This window comes from Apodemus sylvaticus, chromosome 14 (genome assembly GCF_947179515.1).
Source record: "Apodemus sylvaticus chromosome 14, mApoSyl1.1, whole genome shotgun sequence".
Lineage (NCBI taxonomy): Eukaryota > Metazoa > Chordata > Mammalia > Rodentia > Muridae > Apodemus > Apodemus sylvaticus.
The window spans coordinates 30,218,343-30,242,064 of NC_067485.1; the positions used below are offsets into that span (position 1 = coordinate 30,218,343).

Sequence of the window (23,722 nt, forward strand, 5' to 3'; positions counted from 1 at the left end):
ACTTGGACAATTGCCTTTGGGCTGTGGTGAGGCAGAACATTGTGGCAAAAGTACGTGGTGAAGAACCTGTCTACAGTGGCTAGAAAATGAAAGAGAGAGGAAGGGACCAGTGTTCAAAACCCCATTCAAATGTACTGTATTATTGACTTCACTTCCTTCCTTAATAAATGCACCTGATATTGCCACAGGCCACAGACTAAACCAGCAATGCATGGGCCTTTGGAGCACATGTAAAATCTAAGTCTTAACACCAAATAAGGAACTTATTTATTTCTTATTTATCCTTTGAGAGTTTCATTGATAAATCTCTCCAGGGGATTATAATGTTTAGCAAGAGTTGAGCATTACTACCCAAGATAGAGGTTTTTTAATGGCTCAGAGGGTGAAGAGGACATAACTTTAAAGACTAATATGCAGATGGGAGAAGAGCAGAATGACACAATAAACCTTACCCTCAATCAGAGTCAAGATTTGTCCTGTTTCAGTTAATGCAAATTTACCCTCATATCATCTACACCTGTATGATCCTGCCAGTGTGGAAGATGCTTTTCTAAGCCTGGGATTACGTACCAGACAGACGGCTAAATAGGTGGGAGCAAGGCCTTGAGATTAGAGCTACCAGAAGGGCCTTGCAATGGTTGGAGTTCATTGAGCAGGCTTGTTGGGTTCACACACCTAGCAATGCATCCACAAGGACTTTTCATTAAGAGATAACTGACAGCCTGCCTTCTCCTTCAAACCAGTGGACCCCAGTTGAGGGATAGCAAATGATGCTTGCACACCCCAATGTGTCCCAGATTTATTTCAAACATCCTTTTCAGTTGAGCTGCTTTTAATTTCAGTAGGTTGAAAATTTGCCTGAGCACCATGACGGAATCTGATTGTGAGTGCACAGAGCACCCGCATCATAGAATGTTTAATGAGACATGTCAATTTAATTGTGCTTCAAGACATCCAGAGGCAGAGTTTGTCAGCATTTTGCTGACAAATGTCCTCATTTACAGACTGATCTTTGGTACTGATTATGTTCACTGTAGCTAAAAATATTGAGGAATGAGCTATGCTTTGAGAAACAATGCACTTATCTTTTCTCTGGGTAGACTGACTCTCAGCCTAGTAATGGCGTGAACTTGTAGAGGCTTGAAACAAGGGTGGTTGGTTAAAGGTCACTGTGTTCCCATCCTGATGCAGAGGATGCTGTGTATCTGGATGATGAAAAAGAAAGAGAAGAGTACGTCCTGAATGACATCGGAGTGATATTTCATGGGGACTTCAATGACATCAAGAGTAGAAGCTGGAACTATGGCCAGGTGAGCCACTTAAAATTCATCACTGTCAAGGACATTTTTTTTCCTTAATATTTTTTGTCACATTTATTACTGCCGGGTGCCATGCATCGATATTAGAAAAGCATAATTTCCTGCTTTTCAGGATCTGAGCCTCCAAGACAGAGTGCATGGAAGTGAGAACTTAGAGAGACAACTGCATAATTTATCAGCTGGAGCCACCAATCTTCCTCTTATTACAAATGTCCCAGAGATCGGGAGACTACCGATAACACAGCAGTCACTGAGTTCTACTCTGGCATCTTAGAAACCAGGAAGTCTCATTATTCAACCTGAAATGGGCTGAAAGTATTTTTTGCTTATAGAGATGTTTTTAATGAAAATTATATAGCAGAGCGTATGCCAAATTTAAAGGAATACTTTCTAAAAGAATGTATCAGGGGCCAGCAATATGGCTCACCACCAAACTTAACCTGAGTCCAGTACAGGACCCAACAACGTAGAACAAGAGAACTGACGCCCCAAAATGTCCCTAAACCTCATATGTGCACCCCAGCACCTGTGCTACTCCCCATTTCTCTCTGACACACACACACACACACACACACACACACACCACTAAATAAGCAAAAAGGTAATTAAAAGAAAATTAAAAAGTGAAAAAACAATATATATATTTCAAAATGTGAGTCTATAAACAATAGTTGTTAAAGAAAGAATATTCCAAGGATGTCTGACCTAGATTTTTTTTTCCAGAAAATATCCACAGGTGTTCTCATCAGTTGCAATCTCAAATTACTATGTAGGGGCAAAAGTAGATAACAGAAACTCTGTAAGATATTATAATTCGAACTATTTCAACTTAGTATTTTTGACACTAGTTTAAATGAAATTTTGCCCTATTTACACAAACACATACATGCCCTGTGGTCTAGACATATTAGTTGATTATTGACAGGAAAGGAATGGGTACTTTATCCCTCTGAGAAGTCTGACGGAAATGCCAAGAACTGAGCATTGTTGCTCTGAATTTCCAGGGAGAGCTTTCTGGGTATCTGACTACAGCAGGTCCCATGATAATGTCTTGGCTCCTGATATCCAAATGGCATCTCTCTATATCCCTCACAGTATAACTGTCAATCCCATCAGGAACTCTTCCCCATCCACAGTTTAGGGACTAGCCTCACCCTGACCCCTTAGAATTACATTCTGTATACCGGCTCGCCCATCTGCATCTCTGATGTTCTGTCCAAATATAGTCTGTGGTACTTGATTTGTTGTTTTTTTTTTAATTCATCCTACCTCTTTCTAAGCGACACACAACCATTATTGTTGGTTGTCACCCTTGCCTCGAGTCCCCGTGATCTAGCCTTTAGGTGCTGCCTTTGTTTTCTGTTGCTATAAAAGAAAAACTGAGGCTGGATTCTGGATAAAAGAAAGGGGTTTATGTGTCTCCTTGGTTTGGAAGCTGAAAGTCCCAGATTGGGTAGCTCCACATGGTTAACCTCTGCAAAGATCCCCTTAAAGTCATTACAACTTAATGGAGAAAGAAAGGAGGAATTAGCCATGCACGTAACAGGCCAGGCATATAGGCTAGCCTGGGTGTGTAACAACAGTTCTGGAGAGAAGCAGTTCACTCCCAGAGACTGCATTCATGCTTTCTCAAGGCAGTCAGTGCTCCTGTGACTTCAGTAGCTCCTATAGGCCACTCCTAAAGGGTTCATTGACCCAGCGTCACTCTTCTGAAGACCCGAACCATTTCCAAACAACAGCAGGTGTGAGGCTATTTATGATCCTCATGCAATGCTGTATAGGTAGCTAGTAAAGGGGAAAGTCATCAAAAAAGAATCAAAAAGCATTAGGATAGCATCCCAGCACAGTCAGGTTACACTTGGCAAGCATGACTTGGCGTAAGCAAGGGCTCTGTGCCATTATTCAACAAAGCCATAAACTTAGATCGTTCCGACCAAATAACACGACAAACTCATTGTTTGCAGAGATGCAGGGGAACAGAAATTTCTCTGATGGTGCCATTAATGATGTGGTTACTGGCTAACACAACTGAGATAAACTGTTAGATGAGACCCAATATAATGGGTTGTGTGTGTATCCATGAAAATGATTATTTGCATGCCTAAATTACATATTATATTGTATATCCCAGCTCGCTAGGATACACCATATCCAGTACTCGAGCTAGATTTTATAAGCAATTACATGGTAATTAGCCATTAAGATTGTGGTTTCTGTCATAATACTTGGGTGGATAATATCCAATGTTGCTATATTGAAAGGAATCTTCTACTATATTTATAGTACGGTGGAGCTAAAATGTCCTCATGCTGTCTTTTTTTTTTTTAATTTGGCTTTTATTCTGTTTTAAGAAAATTCCAGAAGCACCTGTGAGGAGTGTTGCTCTCCAAGAAAAATTAAACCAGCTCCAAGTCCCAGTCCCACAACCACCCTCTACCATGTACTAAAATGCTTCTCTAAAATGCCCTTCTAGGCTCTAGAAATCACCTTGTCTCAAAGCAGAATATCAAGAACTTCAGGGCTATACAGAGAAACCCTGTCTTGAAAAACCAAAAAAAAAAAAAAAAAAAAAAAAAAACCAAAACAACAACAACAACAAAAACAAAACAAAAAAACCCTCTCACTACATGAGGTCTCCTCCTGTTTTACAAGCAAGAAAAAAGCACTAGAGTACCTTTCTGCGACACACCTGGCAGTCATTTACATTCTTGTATTTTTTAAATTGAGAATAGATTTTCTTCAGGTGATATATTCCGATTGTGGTTTCCTCTTCCCCAACTCTTGCAAGATCCTCCCCTTCTCTTCACCCACTCAAATCCACATCCTTTCTTACAGTCTCTCATTAGGAAACAGACAGACATCTAAAAATTAATAATAATAATAATAATAATAATAATAATATAAGAGAAAATAGAAACTTAAGTTGCTTTTGAGGTCCTAAGACTTTTAAGTGACTCCAGGAAAACACTGTACTCTGGGCAAAGCAACCATCTGTTGGAAGGATTTTTTTTTTAACAATTTATTTATTTTAAGTATGTGAGTACACTGTAGCTGTCTTCCGATACACCAGAGGAGGGCATTGGATCCCATTGCAGATGGTTGTGAGCCACTTGGAATTAACTGAGGACCTCTGGAAGAGCAGTCAGTGCTCTTACCTGCTGAGCCATCTCCCCAGCCCTGTGGCAAGGATCTTAATGAACTTGTACAGTGGTCTGAAGACTCTTGAGACAGTGTGAGGTTTTTGAGTACTTTGGCTCTCTATTGGTTCTGTTGAGATTTCTGGCTTCCTTTATGGTTCTCCTTTACTGAAAAATTAAAACACCAAAAGGATGCATTCTTTCCTTCTCTTCAGTGGTTCATGATAAAGGTTATGGATGGTCCCTCTGCACTTCCAAGCAGTAGGCTGTGACAGCATCTTATTTCTAAACACAGCTCATCTTGTCTTGTTGAGTGTAGGTCAAGTAGTCAGTCTCTCATTGTTATCTCCCAAACAGTTTGAAGACGGCATCCTGGATGCTTGCTTGTACGTGATGGACAAAGCTGAGATGGACCTTTCTGGCAGAGGGAACCCCATCAAAGTCAGCCGAGTTGGATCAGCAATGGTAAGAGGCAGTGCCGATGACTAAATCTAGTGTGGGGGACCATTGGCATCAGAATAGAAGTTAGTTAACAGAAAGATGTTGGAATAAACAGTAACTTAACCTTCATGTGTTAGGTATGAGTTCAGGGTGCCTGGTTGTTCTTGAATTCTCTTTCTTTTCCATATGCTGTAAAATGAAAAATTTCACTCAAAGCTCTACGTGGCTCTTCACACAAGATAATAGATATCATTATACAGCTAAATACTTATTCTTTTTATCATACTTTATGTATTCATTTTATTTGTGTGTGTGTGTGTGTATGTGTGAGTTCATGCATGTGTATGACTTCAGCAGATAATTTGTGGGGGGAGTCAGTTCTTCTAGACTATCTTATGTGCCCACAGGTTTGAACTCAGGTTGTCTAGCTTTGTGCCAGGTGCCTTTACCCACTGAGCCATCTTGCCATTCCCTGAGCATCTTAGAATCTCTTGTCTGGAGACATGACAAAACTGCTAATGACTGTAATCAAATGATCAATCAGTCAAACATAGCAGACTACAGATCGCTAGCTCAGACATGGCTTTTCTTCCATGCTTACATTTGTGGAAACACTAAGGAAATAAATGGCTCGTGCTGGAGAGATGCTTCAATACAGAGTGTGTATACTAAGTTCAATTTCCAGCACCCACATCAGGGAGCCTACAAGTGGCTGTAACTTGAGCTCCAGGAGATCTGATGCCCTCTTCCATCCCCCATCCCCTCACCCCCGAGAACTTGTACTCAGGTGTACAGCACCCCCAACACACATATACACACAATAAAAATGAATCTTGTATAAAGAAATAAATACTCAACGAAACCCTAGTTTCTTTGCAATGAGGCCACACTGCAGAGCTTTGCCTCTTATGAAGTGGGTGTTGGTTCTCCCCAGAGATATTCTAAGTGAGCAGCTGTTCATCACTTCCATCATTTACACAAGCAAGAAAATGGGATGGTGAGAAAGCTCTTCTGTGAGAAAGCTTTTGCCAGAACCTAGATCCACCAGTTCCACCTATGAATGCAGTCTCCCTTTCACACAACTCACTGTAGGAGATCCCAAAACATCTACAAGAATGCAGGGATGTCCTGATGGAACAACGAAAGAGGAGCTAGAAGCCCATGGCTAAGAAGGATAGGACCAGGATAGGAAGTTAGCTAAAGGGCTACCTGGTCCTAAGCTGTACAGTATCCCTAGCACTCAATCATTGGTACATAAATGAGCATCACATCTTGTCCAGGAGCACAGCATTACTCAGTTACAGTAGGCCACATTTATTTCATAGGAAGATTGAATGGACAACATTGTTATATTGCCAATGCCCTTGCATCTTCTAAAAAAAATCTCCCTGGAAGAATTTTATCTTCAATTTTGTTTTGTGCATCTTTTGAGCCAAACAAAATCAGTTTTGTTGACACATAATTACGTGGCCAGGGAAGATATAATGTGTATGGTGTGACAAGGTGCTAAAAATAGTGATTCTGATTTTATTAAGAACTAAGTTACATGGAAATTTAAGACATGCTGAATCTTACAAAATTAAAGCAAAACCTAACATCTGAGGACAGCTTGGGGCTGGAGGCACAGCTTAGGGGTAAGAGCTTAGAGTTTCTCCTTAGCAATGTGTGTGAAGCCTGGGAGGGGAGTGCTCAACCTTGACCCCCAAATAACAATCATGTGTATTTAAATACATAAAATAAATAAGTGGTTTTGTTTTCTGATGCTATTCGCATGGCATGATGAAAAGAGGCTTGGTCCTAAAGCCTTAGGCAATCTCTGTAGCGCATCCTTGTACAACACATACTGGACCTGGACCTGTTTCTTATGTTTTCTACATAGAAATGAAGCCACTCTTCTTGTTTTTCTTAATTTTTAATTTTTTTAGTTCCTCTTAGAAGCATCCATGACATGCTGCAGTGAAGAGAAACAAGACGGAGGAGTGATGGAGGAGACATGAGCTATGAACCGTCTCCCTCTTACTCATTCTAAAATGACAGGGTCATCAACCTGACCTTACACACTCACTGTGCATACTCCTACCAGATGTGGAAATCACAAGCCAATCCAAAGCAGCACAGAGGAAAGCAAAAGGAGACAAGCTAAACCACACTGTCTGTGGCTGCCTCTGACCAGGCATAAAACCAATTTAAATTGCCTCAAAATGTCACCATCTCTAGAGAGCCTCTACCTAAAGTTCTAATTTGGAAAAATGATCATCAGTTACACAGCCTAGAACCAGGGAGATAATATCTGCATAGAGAATAGTGTGGTTGAGGTTTGGTTCGCTTTCTAGGGGGGATGACCTTGGGTGTTAAAAGACAGAGGTACTGCTCCGAGCAATTTGAAGCAAAATCTCCACTTCCCCTTAGTTCCCCATGCCACTGTTCGCAGTACAGAAAGCTCGATAGTTGGAAAAACCTCTTCACCCCTGTTATCCCCTTTAATCCTCAGAATAGCTTTTGTGAACCTTTCCAAAATCTATTCAGCTGTAGTGATTTTTAAAGCTAAAACACAGAGCCTCCAGAACTGCCTACATTGGTGATATATAGAAAAACAATTTTCTGATCATATAGACAGACCCTACATGATCACTGGAAACACAGTGGGATTTCAGCATAAAGTTAAGTAAATAACAAAGGTGTGTGTGAAGAGAGCCAACCTTCTAATTTTCCAGTTAAAGATTTACCTTAAAATGGGAAAAGATGCATTTGGAAACTATGCCAAGAACAGATTTGAAGCTGGGTGAATCCAGTCAAAATCAGACTTCACAGCTAGATGGCCAGGTTGTTCTCCTGAGCTGGCCTGAAGCCCCTGATAGTTTTCATGTTCATTTCAAATGCATCTCATCCCTGCCACTGAACAGGTGTGCTAGAACAGAGGTACATGAGACATGTAGGTGCATGAGATATAAATGTTTCCAGAACATGCATAGATTCCAAGACCATGCATAGATTCCAAGAGATTCATGTGGCCTGCAAACCCTTCCAGAGAATGACAGAGTCCATACATGGATACCAGGAGATGTATGTGGTCTGAAAACCTTTTTGGATGTCACACAGACCATGCATGGATGCCAGGAGATGCATATGGTTTGTAAACCCTTCCAGAGGACCACACAAACTATATATGAATTCCAGATCATACACAATGAAGTCGTTGCAGGCAGAACCCTCCTGATGCAACTGCTCCTGGAAGCCATGGAAGGAGCAGCCCAGCACTGATTGGGCACCTGAAGAGTGTAAGACGGCATGGATATAGCACAGGAGTGCATGACTGGTACCCCAAAGACAAACTGGTTTTCTGTGGTCATGGCACATAAGTTGGCAAGGAGAATGCAGGAACTGGCTCTGTGTGAGAACACAGATGATAACAAGTTTTTGAATGACAAATAATATGAATTGGGCTTTTAAGTGTACAACTTTCAGATAAAAATCTCTATGGTACAGCATATCCACCCTTAGATGGCTGCTGTACTGATGGTGTGTACACTAAGTTGTCCATCAGCATCCCTGAGCCTCTACTCAAAAATTTCATGAGCACACCATAACATACCAGCTGAAACATTGAAGAATGTCTCCAGATATGGCCAAATATTCCTTGATGTATAAATCCCCCTAAGAAAGATGAAATCTGTGCTCAGTTTTTCTACCTTTCAAATGCAGGTAACACCTTCTTCTTGCCTGAATAGTAGACTTCATTCTATTCTGTTCTCCATGATTTGCTGAAGAGACCAGGGTTGTTGTTTTGCCCAAAAGAGCCTGTAGCTGTGTCAGGAGATGGAGCTCTGACTTTGGTTCTGCTGTTAGCCATGTGAATCAGGGAAGAACACTTAATTCCAGGACATACTTCTTCCTTTTTCAAATAAAGCTTTTTCTCTTTAGCCAAATACCTAAAATTCCAATTGCCTTAGTTAGGGTTTGATTGCTGTGAAGAGATACCATGACCATGGCAAGTCTTATAAAGGAAAACATTTAATTGGGGCTGACTTATAGGTTCAGAGGTTCAGTCCATTATCATCATGGCAGGAAACATTGCAGCATCCAGGCAGACATGGTGCTGGAGAGCTGAGAGTTTACATCTTAACCTGAAAGCAGCCAGGAGAAGACTGTCTTCCACCCTGGGTGGAGCTTGAGCATAGGACTCAAAGCCTACCTGCATAGTGACTCACTTTCTCCAACAAGGCCACACCTACTTCAACAAGGCCACACCTCCTAATACTGTCACTTCCCATGGGCCAAACATATTCAAACAACCAAACAAACACTGTTAGCAAGATCTGTTTTGTTCTTCTAATGGACATTTTCTTATTTTTTTCTTTTATATATTTAGTATCTGCTTCTGTTATTTTTGCTTATTGTTTCCCTTTGGTGAGAACATGTGGAAAGTTGATTAGCATCTGGAAGTCAGAAGGTTTTTGGCCTTTCCCAAGGGAAAGAACAACCTAAACTCCTACAATCTTAGGAACTGGGCCTGAAATGTTATAGATTCATGTGGATAAAGTTTTATTTAGAATCACCTACATACCAAATGCTACATTTTACTAATGCTATATTATAAATTCATTTAAGAGAGAAAAGAGGGAAAACAGGAAATCAGACAGAAATTTGTTTCAAGTTCTACTTCCTCCCTATAAAAGCCATTGTTTGCCTTGTTTCCAGTGTGACAGTACCCTCCAAGAGAATTGATGGGAAGATTGAGGCAGAGTTAAGGCTGAGCTGTGCCATGTGAAAACACATCTCACTCACCTGACATTCAGGTTCAACCCTATGTTTCCACAAAGCCTCTGGATATGGACTCTGAGACCCCAAAGGACATAGGCTCTGAGACCCCAGAGGGCATGGATTCTAAAACCCCAGAGGTCTCTGAGACCTTAAGGGACATGGTTTCTGAGACAACAATGAAAACATTTATGCTGTGATGGGTTGTGGAAAAAAACAGGGCAGTTCTGGAATGAGGGTACCACTGTGACAATAGCCTGTCCTTACTGCTGGTGTTTGCCTGTCAAGCCAGCTTCTAGTTCTTGACTGATTGGCTTTGGCACCTTCCCCAGGGGATGCAGCTACTGCTGCTGCAGTGGCCTCTCTTACTGCAGATACCATTCTTACTTAGTCATCATTCAAACCCTAAAATGCCCTGCCTACATGAATACTGTCTTTGTCTATAGAAGATCTACATCAAAATCAACGCATGGGGTCTAGAAGACTCTCCAGGGGTCTTTGAAATGAGAAAGTAGAGGCCTTTGGAAGTGATGCCATTCATTCAAGGTCATGTGGGAAATAAGTGGCTGAGCTGGAACCAGGCACTGTCCTTTCTCTCAAAACATATTGCTTCAGAGCATCTCTGCCATTATAGTATTGCCAGTAGCACAATTACTATATCAAATTATGTGGCTGTCACCTAGAAAAGAACAAGTCCCTAAGAATAGGTGGATTTCAAAAAGGGGTTAAGTGATGAAAGGCATGAGTCAGAAGATCTGAGTCGCAAAGTCAATGGAAAAGTGGTCTCCGAGAGGATTAGAAGCCAAATGTGCTATGGTACTAGAGCCACAATAGCTATGATGACAGCAATGATGTCGGTAATATGGTGGCAATGATGGTGGTTATAGTGGTAGTGACAGTGATTATGGTGTCAGTGATGGTGGTGGTGGCAATGGTAATAGTGATGACCATGGTAAGTCAAGGGTGGCACTGGTCGTGATGTGATGGTTATGGAAATGGTGACTGTGATGGTGAGTGTGTGCTTAAGGTAACAGTAGTGGTAACCATAATGGTGGTGATGATAATTATGGTGACATCATAGTGATAGAGCTTAAGGTAATAGCAACAATAATGTTAAGGATGATTGTGCCAAGGACGGGAATGGTAATAATGGTGGTAGCGGTGGCGGTGGCAATGATGATGTAATGGTGGCAGTGGTAGTGATATCACGGTGGTGACAATAATGATGTAAGCCCTTGCCGTCACAGAGCTTATAATGTCATGAAAAAGACAGACATAGAAATAGAAAGACCAATGCAACACAGGAAATTTTCTAATGGAAATGAGCATAGGATCATACTGGAGCAACAACAGTAACAACAAAACCTCTTCAGTTAAACTGCATACTTGTCTGGGCCTATTTAGAGTATGGAGCATTAGAATCAGAGGATAGTGGGAGTGCTTGACAAGTAGCCCTGCTGTGATTCACAGAAAGTCCTTATCCATGGTGAGTCTTTTACAAGTCAGACAATCTTAGGTTGCCCAACTAATAGTTATCCCACAGTATCTCAACATTTATAGTCTCTTGATCCTGGAACCCTATATTTTGATTCAATTATGGATTTTTTTAAAGCTAAATTGATGTAAAATTTGGGAAGATGAAAAAGAAGAAACAAACATCAACCAAGTTACATATTTTAAATTCCAGTGCTTCACACCTCTGTCGTTCCAGACTGCCCAGCCTCCCTTGAGATGTGCACATTTATTTTTAACCATGGTCTTTTGCTAATATCGAGCTACGATGCCATCATTAATCCCCATTAATGCCTTGCTCTGACTATGCCTTTAGGGAATTAACTCAAGATTGAACTTTTTCCACCAATCGATGGTCTGTGTAGTCTTTAGTGCTATTTTTTAAAAAAGTTGGAAGTACAGCTAGTAAATCAAACTGACCATGCTGCAGGCAGGTCTCAGGTTCCTCAGACCTTTGAGAGAACAGCATTGCAGCTTCTGATCCTAACATTGCCAAGATCAACTGAAAATAAAGCCCTTCTCACCTGGTCCATCTTTCTCACCCCCCCCCCCCTTACTCTTCAATTCTTAGAGTATTCTTTATCTGTGATAAAGACACAGTTATATCATCACTACTTTGCTATGTTGCCAAGCAACTCCACAGGGAATCATGTTTAGTTTTGTGTTTTTCTTTCATCCTTTCTTTTGGTTGGTTCCTTGCCCATTTTGAATGCTGATGTTATGTTAAGCAAACACTTTATGTTTTCATCCAACAAACCTCAATTACAAATATCCAGATGACATTTTTAAGATTTGCTTAGAAGTAAGGATCCCACACCTGCCCATTCCAAATAAACCCTAAAGTCAGAAATAGATGCACAAAATCTATTCTCTGGCCACACAACCAGCCGTGATATAGCCCCTAATATTTTGAGATTTGAAATTTGAATTTATAGGTTTGAAATTTTTGATTGGTATAAGGAAAGACCCAAATTCTCTTTGGTCTGTAAAGCAAACAAAAGCCCCGTTCTTAGATCACAGAGGAAGACTGTGACCATTGTCCTTTACCTCCACCACCAAAGAGCTTTGTCGCATCTCCCCCCCCCCTTTATTCCTTATTGCTTAAACATGAATTTACCAAAAAGCATGGTTAAGTAAAAATGACTGTTTCCCTCATTCTTGTGCCTCACTGATATAGTTGCTGGTCGGTATTCCCAATGGTGGTGACAGACATTACTAGCAGATTGCCTGTGCACGCACAGAGATATGAGTCCATGCCACCCCTGCGAAGGGGGAGATAAAGTTTCCATTGGTATGTTGTAAGAATCATGTCTCCATCACTCACTATTTATTTGCAAATTCCCAATCTCTTGGCCTTTGCTAGATAAAGGTTTCTGGAAGATGAGACCCTGCCAGAGTTCCATGCCTTCAAAGCTATCAGCTTTTATTCCCATTACTATAATTTACATGCATGGCTCATGCATACACATATCAGAAAAGGCATTCCTCATTTGGAAATGGCTGGAAATCACAGGTTCACTGCTAGTTTCTGAATCCCTACAGTGAGGGCCCAACCAAATCAGTAGACACACCCATGAGACACATTTTGGAGAACCTATGAGTTGACATTAATGAAGAATTTCATAGCAATCCAACATGGTGGGATTCTACATTTGAGTGAAAGCTAAAGTCAAGGTTTTCCTCTGGGTAAAAGGCACCAGTGGACCCAGAATGACCAGGGAAATTTGCATGACTCAGTGAGATCAGGACAGACCCTTTCTCAACAACACACTCTGGCTCTCTGATCACCAGAGATTCTCATTTCTGTTTATTGAGGATTTTTAACAAGGATGCATCTATCATAAAGCAGTGGGAACGTGGAATTTAATCAAGCAGAAGTTATCTGCATAGCCACCTGTAAGGCAACATGTCTATTCTTTAAATAACCAATGGAAAGGGTGGGGGCATCAGGAAGTAAGTTGACCTTATCCAAGGTCACAGCACTAGGGGTGGACCTCTGGCTACCTGACCCCACAGATGCACAGGATGTTATATTTCTCTGGGTGCATCCTCATCCTGTCCTCTGTCCATAGCACATGCACTCCTTGGGAGTAAAAATATATTTCCTGTCACCGGCTCCTTCTGAGTCAGTTCAGGGGGGGGGGGGGGAGCAAGGAGGGACAGTGAACTGTTCAGACTTCATTTTTTTCCCCTCGTGGTAAAAGCCAGCAATGTAATGAAGTTTCCATTTGTGGGCAAACAGCTTGGCTTCTCAATTATCGAGGTTACATTTCTTATGCCTGTTTGTCCCATATTTTTGGAGAAAAACAGACATTTATTACAAGCTATCTCTCCAATGTGATAATCATAGTCAATCTAAATGTCTGCTTCCCCCGAATTGCTTCCTGGAATGAGTTTCAACACAGCATCTATTTTGTAATCACACAGGCTATTTCTGAAGCATGGGTGCGTGCGTTTCAGCACTCCCTCCAAGCTGTGCAGACAGAGCTGTTCTCGTCTCCCGGGACCATCATCCCCAGGACAGATGGCCACAGTGCAGCATAACCTAGGAGTCTCCGGACAGACACACTTGGCCTTCTTTATTTTTTTCTTCATCTTCTTCCCCTTCTGTCTCCTTCTCTGGCTTTTTTCTCTATATTTCCCCTCTTACATCTACCCCCTTTTGTTTGAATCTTTTTGACAACTTGTCCTACACCAGTGGTTCTCAACCTGTGGGTCACAACCCCTTTGGGAGTTGCATATTGGATATTTACATTATGAATCATAACAGAGGCAAACATTACAGTTATAAAGTATCAATGAAATAATGTTATGATTGGGGGCATCACAACATGAGGAATCGCATTAAAAGGTCACAGCATTAGGAAGGTTGAGAACCACTGTTCTGTGGCACCAACCAGCTCCATAGCACATAGTAGGGATACCGTGATGGAAAAGAGACATGGAGAGCTAGAATTCAGTTTCCATCTTTATCCTCATTAAGGAACAGTGTGGCCAAATCACAGTCCTCAGTTACTAACACAAGACCTAGTAATAGTAATTTCCTGTAGTAATGTAATGGTTATTATGAAAAGTAACTCTAAATACTTACCCTTGTCAGAGTGTGCACATATCACACACACACACACACACACACACACACACACACAATAGTACTTACATCAGTTAAGTCTTTCATTATAGAGTTGTACAAGCTAGGGTTAGTTATAAGATATTTTTAGATTAAAGAATTATATATGGTGAAAAGCATAGCTATCAATTGTATAAATATAAGTGATTTTGATGGGAAGTAAACACAGTCCTAGCGAAATACACATGTTTCCAGAACTTCTTTTGCCTTTCTCTTGGTTGGCCTGCACCCCAGACTCCAGCCATGTGTTCTTGTAGTGGATTAGACACACCTCCCCTGGAACCTTACATGAATAGGTTCACGAAAATGGAGGAGACTGGCTTCATTGACTCCATGAATTGTTACACGAGTCTTTACCTTTAGGATCAGAATTTTGTTTTGTGTATTGCAACTCATCCATCTATTCGCCTGTTGATAGACCTTCTAGATTATTCCAGTTTGGGACCATTACACAGCTGCTGTGAGCATTCTGAATAGGTCTTTTCAATGTTTTTGTTAACATATAATAGTTATATGTGATAATGGATTCTACATGACATTTTCATACATGCATATGGTAGAGTTTGATCATGTTCATCCACACTCCCTTCCCTTATCCTCCCAACTCCCACTAATTCCTTTCCTCTTCCCAAGTAGCTCCCCTTCTAGGCTCCTGTCTTTCTGTGCATGTGACCCAGGATGTGTCACCAAGGTTGTTTACAAGAGCGTGGGTGGAAACCTGTGTATCTTATCAGCAGCTATATCACAGGGGAATAAAAGTCTCACTCCTCAACCATCATCTGTGTAGAAATCCTCAGGGAGAGGTGGGATCGCATGAGGCCTTCCCCAATCCATGACAAGATATTGGCAGACCCACTCTTTTTTTTTTTATTTATTTTTTTATTTTTTTTATTCAATATAATTTATTTACATTTCAAATGATTTCCCCTTTTCTAGCCCCCCCTCCCCGAAAGTCCCGTAAGCCCCCTTCTCTTCCCCTGTCCTCCCTCCCACCCCTTCCCAGTTCCCCGTTCTGGTTTTGCCAAATACTGTTTCACTGAGTCTTTCCAGAACCGGGGACCACTCCTGCTTTCTTCTTGTATCTCATTTGATGTGTGGATTATGTTTTGGGTATTCCAGTTTTCTAGGTTAATAACCACTTATTAGTGAGTGCATACCATGATTCACCTTTTGAGTCTGGGTTACCTCACTTAGTATGATGTTCTCTAGCTCCATCCATTTGCCTAAGAATTTCATGAATTCATTGTTTCTAATGGCTGAATAGTACTCCATTGTGTAGTTATACCACATTTTTTGTATCCACTCTTCTGTTGAGGGATACCTGGGTTCTTTCCAGCATCTGGCAATTATAAATAGGGCTGCTATGAACATAGTAGAGCATGTATCCTTATTACATGGTGGGGAATCCTCTGGGTATATGCCCAGGAGTGGTATAGCAGGATCTTCTGGAAGTGAGGTGCCCAGTTTTCGGAGGAACCGCCAGACTGCTTTCCAGAGTGGTTGTACCAATTTGCAACCCCACCAGCAGTGGAGGAGTGTTCCTCTTTCTCCGCACCCTCTCCAACACCTGCTGTCTCCTGAATTTTTAATCTTAGCCATTCTGACAGGTGTAAGATGAAATCTTAGGGTTGTTTTGATTTGCATTTCCCTAATGACTAATGAAGTTGAGCATTTTTTAAGATGTTTCTCCGCCATCCGAAGTTCTTCAGGTGAGAATTCTTTGTTTAACTCTGTACCCCATTTTTTAATAGGGTTGTTCGGTTTTCTGGAGTCTAACTTCTTGAGTTCTTTATATATATTGGATATTAGCCCTCTATCTGATGTAGGATTGGTGAAGATCTTTTCCCAATTTGTTCGTTGCCGATCTGTCCTCTTGATGGTGTCCTTTGCCTTACAGAAACTCTGTAACCTTATGAGGTCCCATTTGTCAATTCTTGCTCTTAAAGCATACGCTATTGGTGTTCTGTTCAGAAACTTTCTCCCTGTACCGATGTCCTCAAGGGTCTTCCCCAGTTTCTTTTCTATTAGCTTCAGAGTGTCTGGCTTTATGTGGAGGTCCTTGATCCATTTGGATTTGAGCTTAGTACAAGGAGACAAGGATGGATCAATTCGCATTCTTCTGCATGCTGACCTCCAGATGAACCAGCACCATTTGTTGAAAAGGCTATCTTTTTTCCATTGGATGTTTTCAGCCTCTTTGTCGAGGATCAAGTGGCCATAGGTGTGTGGGTTCATTTCTGGATCTTCAATCCTGTTCCATTGATCCTCCTGCCTGTCACTGTACCAATACCATGCAGTTTTTAACACTATTGCTCTGTAGTATTACTTGAGGTCAGGGATACTGATTCCCCCAGATTTTCTTTTGTTGCTGAGAATAGTTTTAGCTATCCTGGGTTTTTTGTTGTTCCAGATGAATTTGATAATTGCTCTTTCTAACTCTGTGAAGAATTGAGTTGGGATTTTGATGGGTATTGCATTGAATCTGTATAGTGCTTTAGGCAAAATGGCCATTTTAACTATATTGATTCTACCGATCCATGAGCATGGGAGATTTTCCCATTTTTTGAGGTCTTCTTCCATTTCCTTCTTCAGAGTCTTGAAGTTCTTGTCATACAGATCTTTCGCATGTTTGGTAAGAGTCACCCCAAGATACTTTATACTGTTTGTGGCTATTGTGAAGGGGGTCATTTCCCTAATTTCTTTCTCAGCCTGCTTATCCTTTGAGTATAGGAAGGCCACTGATTTGCTTGAGTTGATTTTGTAACCTGCCACTTTGCTGAAGTTGTTTATCAGCTGTAGGAGCTCTCTAGTGGAGTTCTTTGGGTCACGTAGGTAGACGATCATGTCGTCTGCAAATAATGATAGTTTGACTTCCTCCTTTCCAATTTGTATCCCTTTGACCTCCTTATGTTGTCAAATTGCCCGAGCTAGTACCTCAAGTACAATATTGAAAAGATAAGGAGAAAGGGGGCAGCCTTGTCTGGTCCCTGATTTCAGTGGGATTGCTTCAAGTTTCTCTCCGTTTAGTTTGATGCTGGCTACCGGTTTGCTGTATATTGCTTTTACTATGTTTAGGTATGGGCCTTGAATTCCTGTTCTCTCCAAGACTTTAAGCATGAAAGGATGCTGAATTTTGTCAAATGCTTTTTCAGCATCCAATGAAATGACCATGTGGTTTTGTTCTTTGAGTTTGTTTATGTAGTGGATTGTATTGATGGATTTCCGTATATTGAACCAACCCTGCATTCCCGGGATAAAGCCTACTTGATCATGGTGGATGATCGTTTTGATGTGTTCTTGGATTCGGTTGGCAAGAATTTTATTGAGTATTTTTGCATCGATGTTCATGAGGGAAATTGGTCTGAAGTTCTCTTTCTTTGTTGGATCTTTGTGTGGCTTTGGTATCAGCGTAGTTGTGGCTTCGTAGAAGGAATTGGGTAGTGTTCCTTCTGTTTCTATTTTGTGGAATAGTTTGAAGAGTATTGGTGTTAACTCTTCTTTGAAGGTCTGGTAGAATTCTGCACTGAAACCATCTGGTCCTGTGCTTTTTTTGGTTGGAAGACTTTCTATGACTCCTTCTATTTCTTTAGGCTTTATGGGACTGTTCAGATGGCAGACCCACTCTTATGGAGATCGTGTGCAGGTAATTACGGCAGCCAGGAGTTCACTGGTACAATAGGCATCCTGTACCTGGAAGTCTGTTCAGCCACCGGCTATGCCTTCTTCTGGTTCTTACATTTTCCGTCCATTCATTTCTAAGGTTCTCTGAGTCATGGAAACAAGAGAACTGTTCCATTTGGGGCTGAACATGCAACATCCATTTATTCTCGATACTTCTGACCAGTTATGATGATTCCCCGTGGTCATCATTGACCACTGCACAGAGAAGCTTCCCCGACCAAAGCAGACAACACTAATCTATAGGTTTGCACGGTTATTTAGATGGTAATGTGACAAGCACACTGTGTACATTTAGCAAAACAGCGGTAGGGTAGCAACTTCCCTGTTGGCACCAGTGACCTCCTCAGCCATGGGCATGCTTTTTAATTAAAAATAGGTTCTTGTTTGTTTAATCCACTGTATTTTGATTATGGTTTATCCTCCCCCAGCACCACCCAGATCTTTTTCCACTTGCTTACTCACCCAAATTCACATCATTTTTCTCTCGCAGGAATCTCAATAACAACCACAACAATAATAAAATAAAATATAAGAATATGAAAAAACAAACAAATAAACAGAATAAGAACCAAAGAAAAAGCGTGAAACACACATATAGATGTTGGCGCACATGTATGCATTTGCATACACAAAATTTGCATAAAATAAAATATATAAGTGAAGGATTTGTAAGGTAAAGGGGAAAATGCCTAGACAAAGTCTTGTGAGACAAAAAAAAAACCTCCAAAAATATCATCAATATCAGTTTGTGTTGGCCATCTATTACTGGGCTGGAACCTGCCCTTAATTGTAGCTTGTATGTCCAGTGAGACTCTATTGGAGAACACAGGTTTTTTTCTTTGCCAGCACTTTCCATTGGAGATGGATTCTTGGTTAGGGATGGGCTTTGGACTAGACTTACAGTACCGGTCATGAATTCCCTTCTGTGTAGCAGACATAAATTCAATCAGAAAATGCTCCATTACCCCATAACAGGCCTGGGACTGCAGCACCTGCGGGCACATCTTGCCTGTCTCGTTGGCATCCTTACACACAAGGTACCCAGCTAGTTGGGATATTGCCAGCAGTTCTCTCTCAGCAACCTCCACAGGGCCTTCCATCTTTTTAGATGCAAATTCTCATATGTGTGGAGTAAACATCTAAAGCTGGAGTGTCTGTGTTACAGAATATGTATGTGTTTGATTTTGGGAGGTGCCTCCCCCCTTCCCTCCCCCCCCCCCGCCCCGTTAGTCAGACATAATAGTCATACATTTCACATTCCTCCAGAAACTCATGACAGTCTACTTTGCTAGCAGGTTTATCTGTTCTTGGTGATTTGCCAAATCTAGTGTATGAACATAGCTGCATCCCATCCAATTGCTGTTTTAATTTTATGTCCTCTGATGAACAGCAATGCTGCGCATTTCTCCATACACGTCTGGCCATTCACATACCTCCCTTAGTGCAATGTCTTCCCAAGCCAATGTCTGTTTTCCTGATGGGTTGTTTGTGTTATAATTACAGAGATGGAGCTGTGTGTATATTCTGAAACCACTCCTTTTCTCAGATATATGTAAAGGTTATTTCCCATCACACTATACTTCTCTCCCTCCCTCCCTCCCTCTCTCTCTCTCTCTCTCTCACACACACACACACACACATAGCTGGGAGTGTGTGTGTGTGTGTGTGTGTATGTGTGTGAGAGAGAGACAGAGAGACAGAGAGACAGAGACAGAGACAGAGAGACAGAGAGAGACAGAGACAGAGGGACAGAGAGAGACAGAGACAGAGAGAGGTGGGGGGAGGTGTGGAAAGCAGGAGGCATGCACTGTGGTCGTATATGGAGAACAGCTGAGAACTGGTCCAGCTGTTATGTGGGTGTCAGACAGTAAACTCGGGTCATTCCTAAGAACTTTTTAAAAATGTTTGAAGTTTAGTTTTAATGTATTTATGTTTGGGTTTGCGGCACTCTGGATCGCATTTAGGACTTAGGAGTGTTAGAGAAGTCCCCTACCACCTGGACACACGACCAGCTTTAAAGAAATAGTTCTGTCTAGGACACATGGGATTTTTTACAAGACATAAATATATTGCCCCATGTTTCTTTTAAAATACAACTTGGGCCTTTATATGCTGATCTATAATCCATTTGGAGGCCTTTCAATGTGATGTGAGGTGAGACCAAAGGTTTTGATTCCCCACAAACTCATCTGTGTTTTTTCTGAAAATGCTCCTCTTCTTTAAGCCTTTCATTCATGCGGTGGCTTGGCTGGGAACGGAGTGAGCAGATGAGGCTGGAGCAACCATAGACTCTGTTGTTTGTCTTTCCTTATTCCAGGACAGCACAATGCTAGTTACCAAGTTGCTATCGCACATCATGAGATCAAGAACCCCTCATCTTGCTCTCTGTCAGTATCGTTTTGGTCATTCTCGATCCTTTGTACATCGTGAGAAGCCTGTCTACTTCAAAATGTCATTGGGTCTTGGTATAGAAAGGAAATGTTAAACTCTATTTTTTTTTAACTTTTTTACTCTGTATCCTGCTCACTGTCCCCTCTCACAATCCTTCCCTCTCCCTCCTCCCCTTCTACTCTGAGGGGGTATGGGTCCCCTGGGTATTCCCCTACCCTTACACCCCTGGGTATTCCCCCACCCAGTCTCTTCGAGGCTAGGTGTTTTCCTCTCCCACTAAGACCAGACAAGGCAGCCCAGCTAGTAGAACATATCCCATTTATAGACAACAGCTTTTGGGATAGCCCCCACTCCAGTTTTCAGGATCCATATGAATACCAAGCTGTACATCTGCTACATAAGTGCAGGGAGGCCCATTTGTGTTCTTTGGTTGGTAGTTCAGACTCTGAGAGCCTCTAGAGTCCAGGTTAGTTGACCCTATTGATCCTTCCACAGAGTTCCTATCTCCTTTTGAAACTGCAAGGAACTGTTAAACTCTTGTGAGTAATGCCACATCCATCCACCCAGTGGGCTCCCTTGAGTGTCACTTGGTGGTAGCACTGGGAATGCAAAATCAAGCTGACAGTCCTTGCAAGCACAGAAAACCTGGTAAATAGGAACAAAGATGATCGGGCCAATAACAGGATGCCTTGTGGTAAATATGAGAGCCATATAAAGCAAAGGACACCGTGTGAGGAGAGAAAGACCACCACAGTGACAGGGAAAAGATTCCCCAGGAAACCAGCGGGCTTTTGCATAAACACTAGACATGCTTGGTAATGAACTGAAGGGGTTCTGGTGTGGAAGGGCATTGCAGGAAGGCAATACAACATTCCAACCACACCCATGCAGAAAATAGCTAATTAACCCCCTTCCTCCATCATCCCATCCTGACTGAAAATCCAAAATGGTGCTTGGATTTCTTTTCCTTCAGATGAAATGTCTGCTGTGGCATTTATAAGTGCCATGAAAGCCCAAAGAGGACCAAGGCTAAGGCAAGGCAAAGGAGAACAGAATTCCTGAAGATCTATTTCTTCCTCCTTGGGTATATTAGCTGGGTTGCCTGCCCATGGATAATATTTTAGGAACTTCACCTTCCACTCATTTCCCCTTCCACCCTACCTTGTAACTTGTGAACAATTTGATAAAGCAGATCTCTATATACCCAGATAAGTGGGCCTTCAGAATCTATTTTCTACACTTGCTTTTGGGGGATAGTAATTGAATTATACATTCAATGAGAAAGGGAACAACTGTTATTAAGAACAGATTCTGTGGTCTCCACATCAGCACTTGGCCCTCCCTAATTCACTCTCAGTACAGTTGCTATTGAGTTTCATTGACAAGGCCCTAAGGATGTGGGACACAGGTGGTCCACATGCTTTAGGCTGATCATCACAGGGTTGTAACTGAGGATCTGTGCTTTACAAAACTTGGAAAGGATTTGTACTAGGAATAATCTCTCTCCTTCCCAAATTTAACTTTATACCTCTTAAGAGGGTTCATGGTACCCCAAATTCATATTCGCTGGTTTAAGAAACTGTTGACAAAATTGCATATAAACTATTTTCTAAAAGAGTTACAAATTCCTAGCTTTTATGAGACCATAACTTGAAATGATGAAATTTAGCCAAATAAAACAGGTTTACAACAGAGAAAAGTCATTTCATCATAGCCATATAAAATGTGCATAGTAGAGAAGAGAAATCCCTTTACATGTGTTACAAAAAGGAAACAGAAAGCAAATTGTAACTGTATAAAATGGAAAATCTGGGCTGCAGGGAATGGGACCTTTAAAAATGTCAAATGTCTTCACTCATCAATACTGAAGTTTAAATCTGCTCAAACTTCGTGGTTATCTTTCTGTCTTTTGAACGGTGCAGAAGGCAGTTTTTTCCCTACTCTAGAGTGGAGGACTGCCCTGCGTGATGCTAAAGAGTAGAACAGCCTCCTGTCATCAGCTGTGTTCTCTCAGAATCAAGCATAGTCAGCCGGGGTTCCTCACAGGAGCTTGGGTAAATAAAAGCAGCTGCATTACTGAGAAACCCACCCCAGCATGGTGGAGGACTCATCCAACTGCATCCTCAGAGAGCCCTGCAGAACTGCACACAGCCCCAACTGGTAGCTCTGTGGGAGAGGCCGTGTGAATCTTGTAACTTTTTGAGCTTCTGAGGCTTTCAAGTTCCCTTAGATTTTGTCATTTTAGGACCTGTTCTTTTCTCTAAGGCAGTGGTTCTCAATCTGTGGGTCAGGACTTTTGGGGGGTCAAGCAACCCTTTCACAGGGGTTGCCTAAGACCATTGGAAATAACAGATATTTACATTACTATTCAACAGTAGCAAAATTACAGTTGTGGAGTAGCACTGAAAATAGTTTATTGTTGGGAATCAACACGACTTGAAGAACTGTATTAAAGTGTTGTGTGTGGCATTAGGAAGGCTTAGAACCATTGCTCTAAAGGACAATGCTTCAGTCCAGAGGAACTAGCTACAGAAAACCCACATTGCCCAGCCCCCTGGTGGCTTAGTTCTTGGATGGCTGAGTCTTTCTTTCTTTCTTTCTTTTTTTTTTTTAATGTAGATGAAGTGTTTATTATGTAATTCTCAAAAATAGTATTAAACTAAAAAGAATAAAAAGGAAATGCCTTTTTTGATTGGGCTTGGATGACAAAGAGCATCCTTAAAATAATTCAGTTGTCTGCTTTTATAGCTAAGCATACAAAAATTTTTTTGATTTTTTTATTCGATATAATTTATTTACATTTCAAATGATTTCCCCTTTTCTAGTCCCCCACTCCCTGAAAGTCCCGTAAGCCCCCTTCTCTTCCCCTGTCCTCCCACCCACCCCTTCCCACTTCCCCGTTCTGGTTTTGCAGAATACTGTTTCACTGAGTCTTTCCAGAACCAGGGGCCACTCCTCCTTTCTTCTTGTACCTCATTTGATGTGTGGATTATGTTTGGGGTATTCCAGTTTTCTAGGTTAATAACCACTTATTAGTGAGTGCATACCATGATTCACCTTTTGAGTCTGGGTTACCTCACTTAGTATGATGTTCTCTAGCTCCATCCATTTGCCTAAGAATTTCATGAATTCATTGTTTCTAATGGCTGAATAGTACTCCATTGTGTAGATATACCACATTTTTTGCATCCACTCTTCTGTTGAGGGATACCTGGGTTCTTTCCAGCATCTGGCAATTATAAATAGGGCTGCTATGAACATAGTAGAGCATGTATCCTTATTACATGGTGGGGAATCCTCTGGGTATATGCCCAGGAGTGGTATAGCAGGATCTTCTGGAAGTGAGGTGCCCA

At 41.4% G+C, this 23,722-nt stretch overlaps 1 protein-coding gene across 1 annotated transcript in view; it reads left to right on the forward strand.

Annotated features, from left to right (window-relative positions):
- The window catches only part of F13a1 (coagulation factor XIII A chain), a 182,620-nt gene that overhangs the window by 70,285 nt on the left and 88,613 nt on the right, over positions 1–23,722 (forward strand). The window contains exons 5-6 of the mRNA XM_052156693.1: positions 1,192–1,310; positions 4,814–4,921. Coding sequence (XP_052012653.1) covers positions 1,192–1,310; positions 4,814–4,921 — 227 coding nt within the window. The remainder of the gene's footprint in view (positions 1–1,191; positions 1,311–4,813; positions 4,922–23,722) is intronic.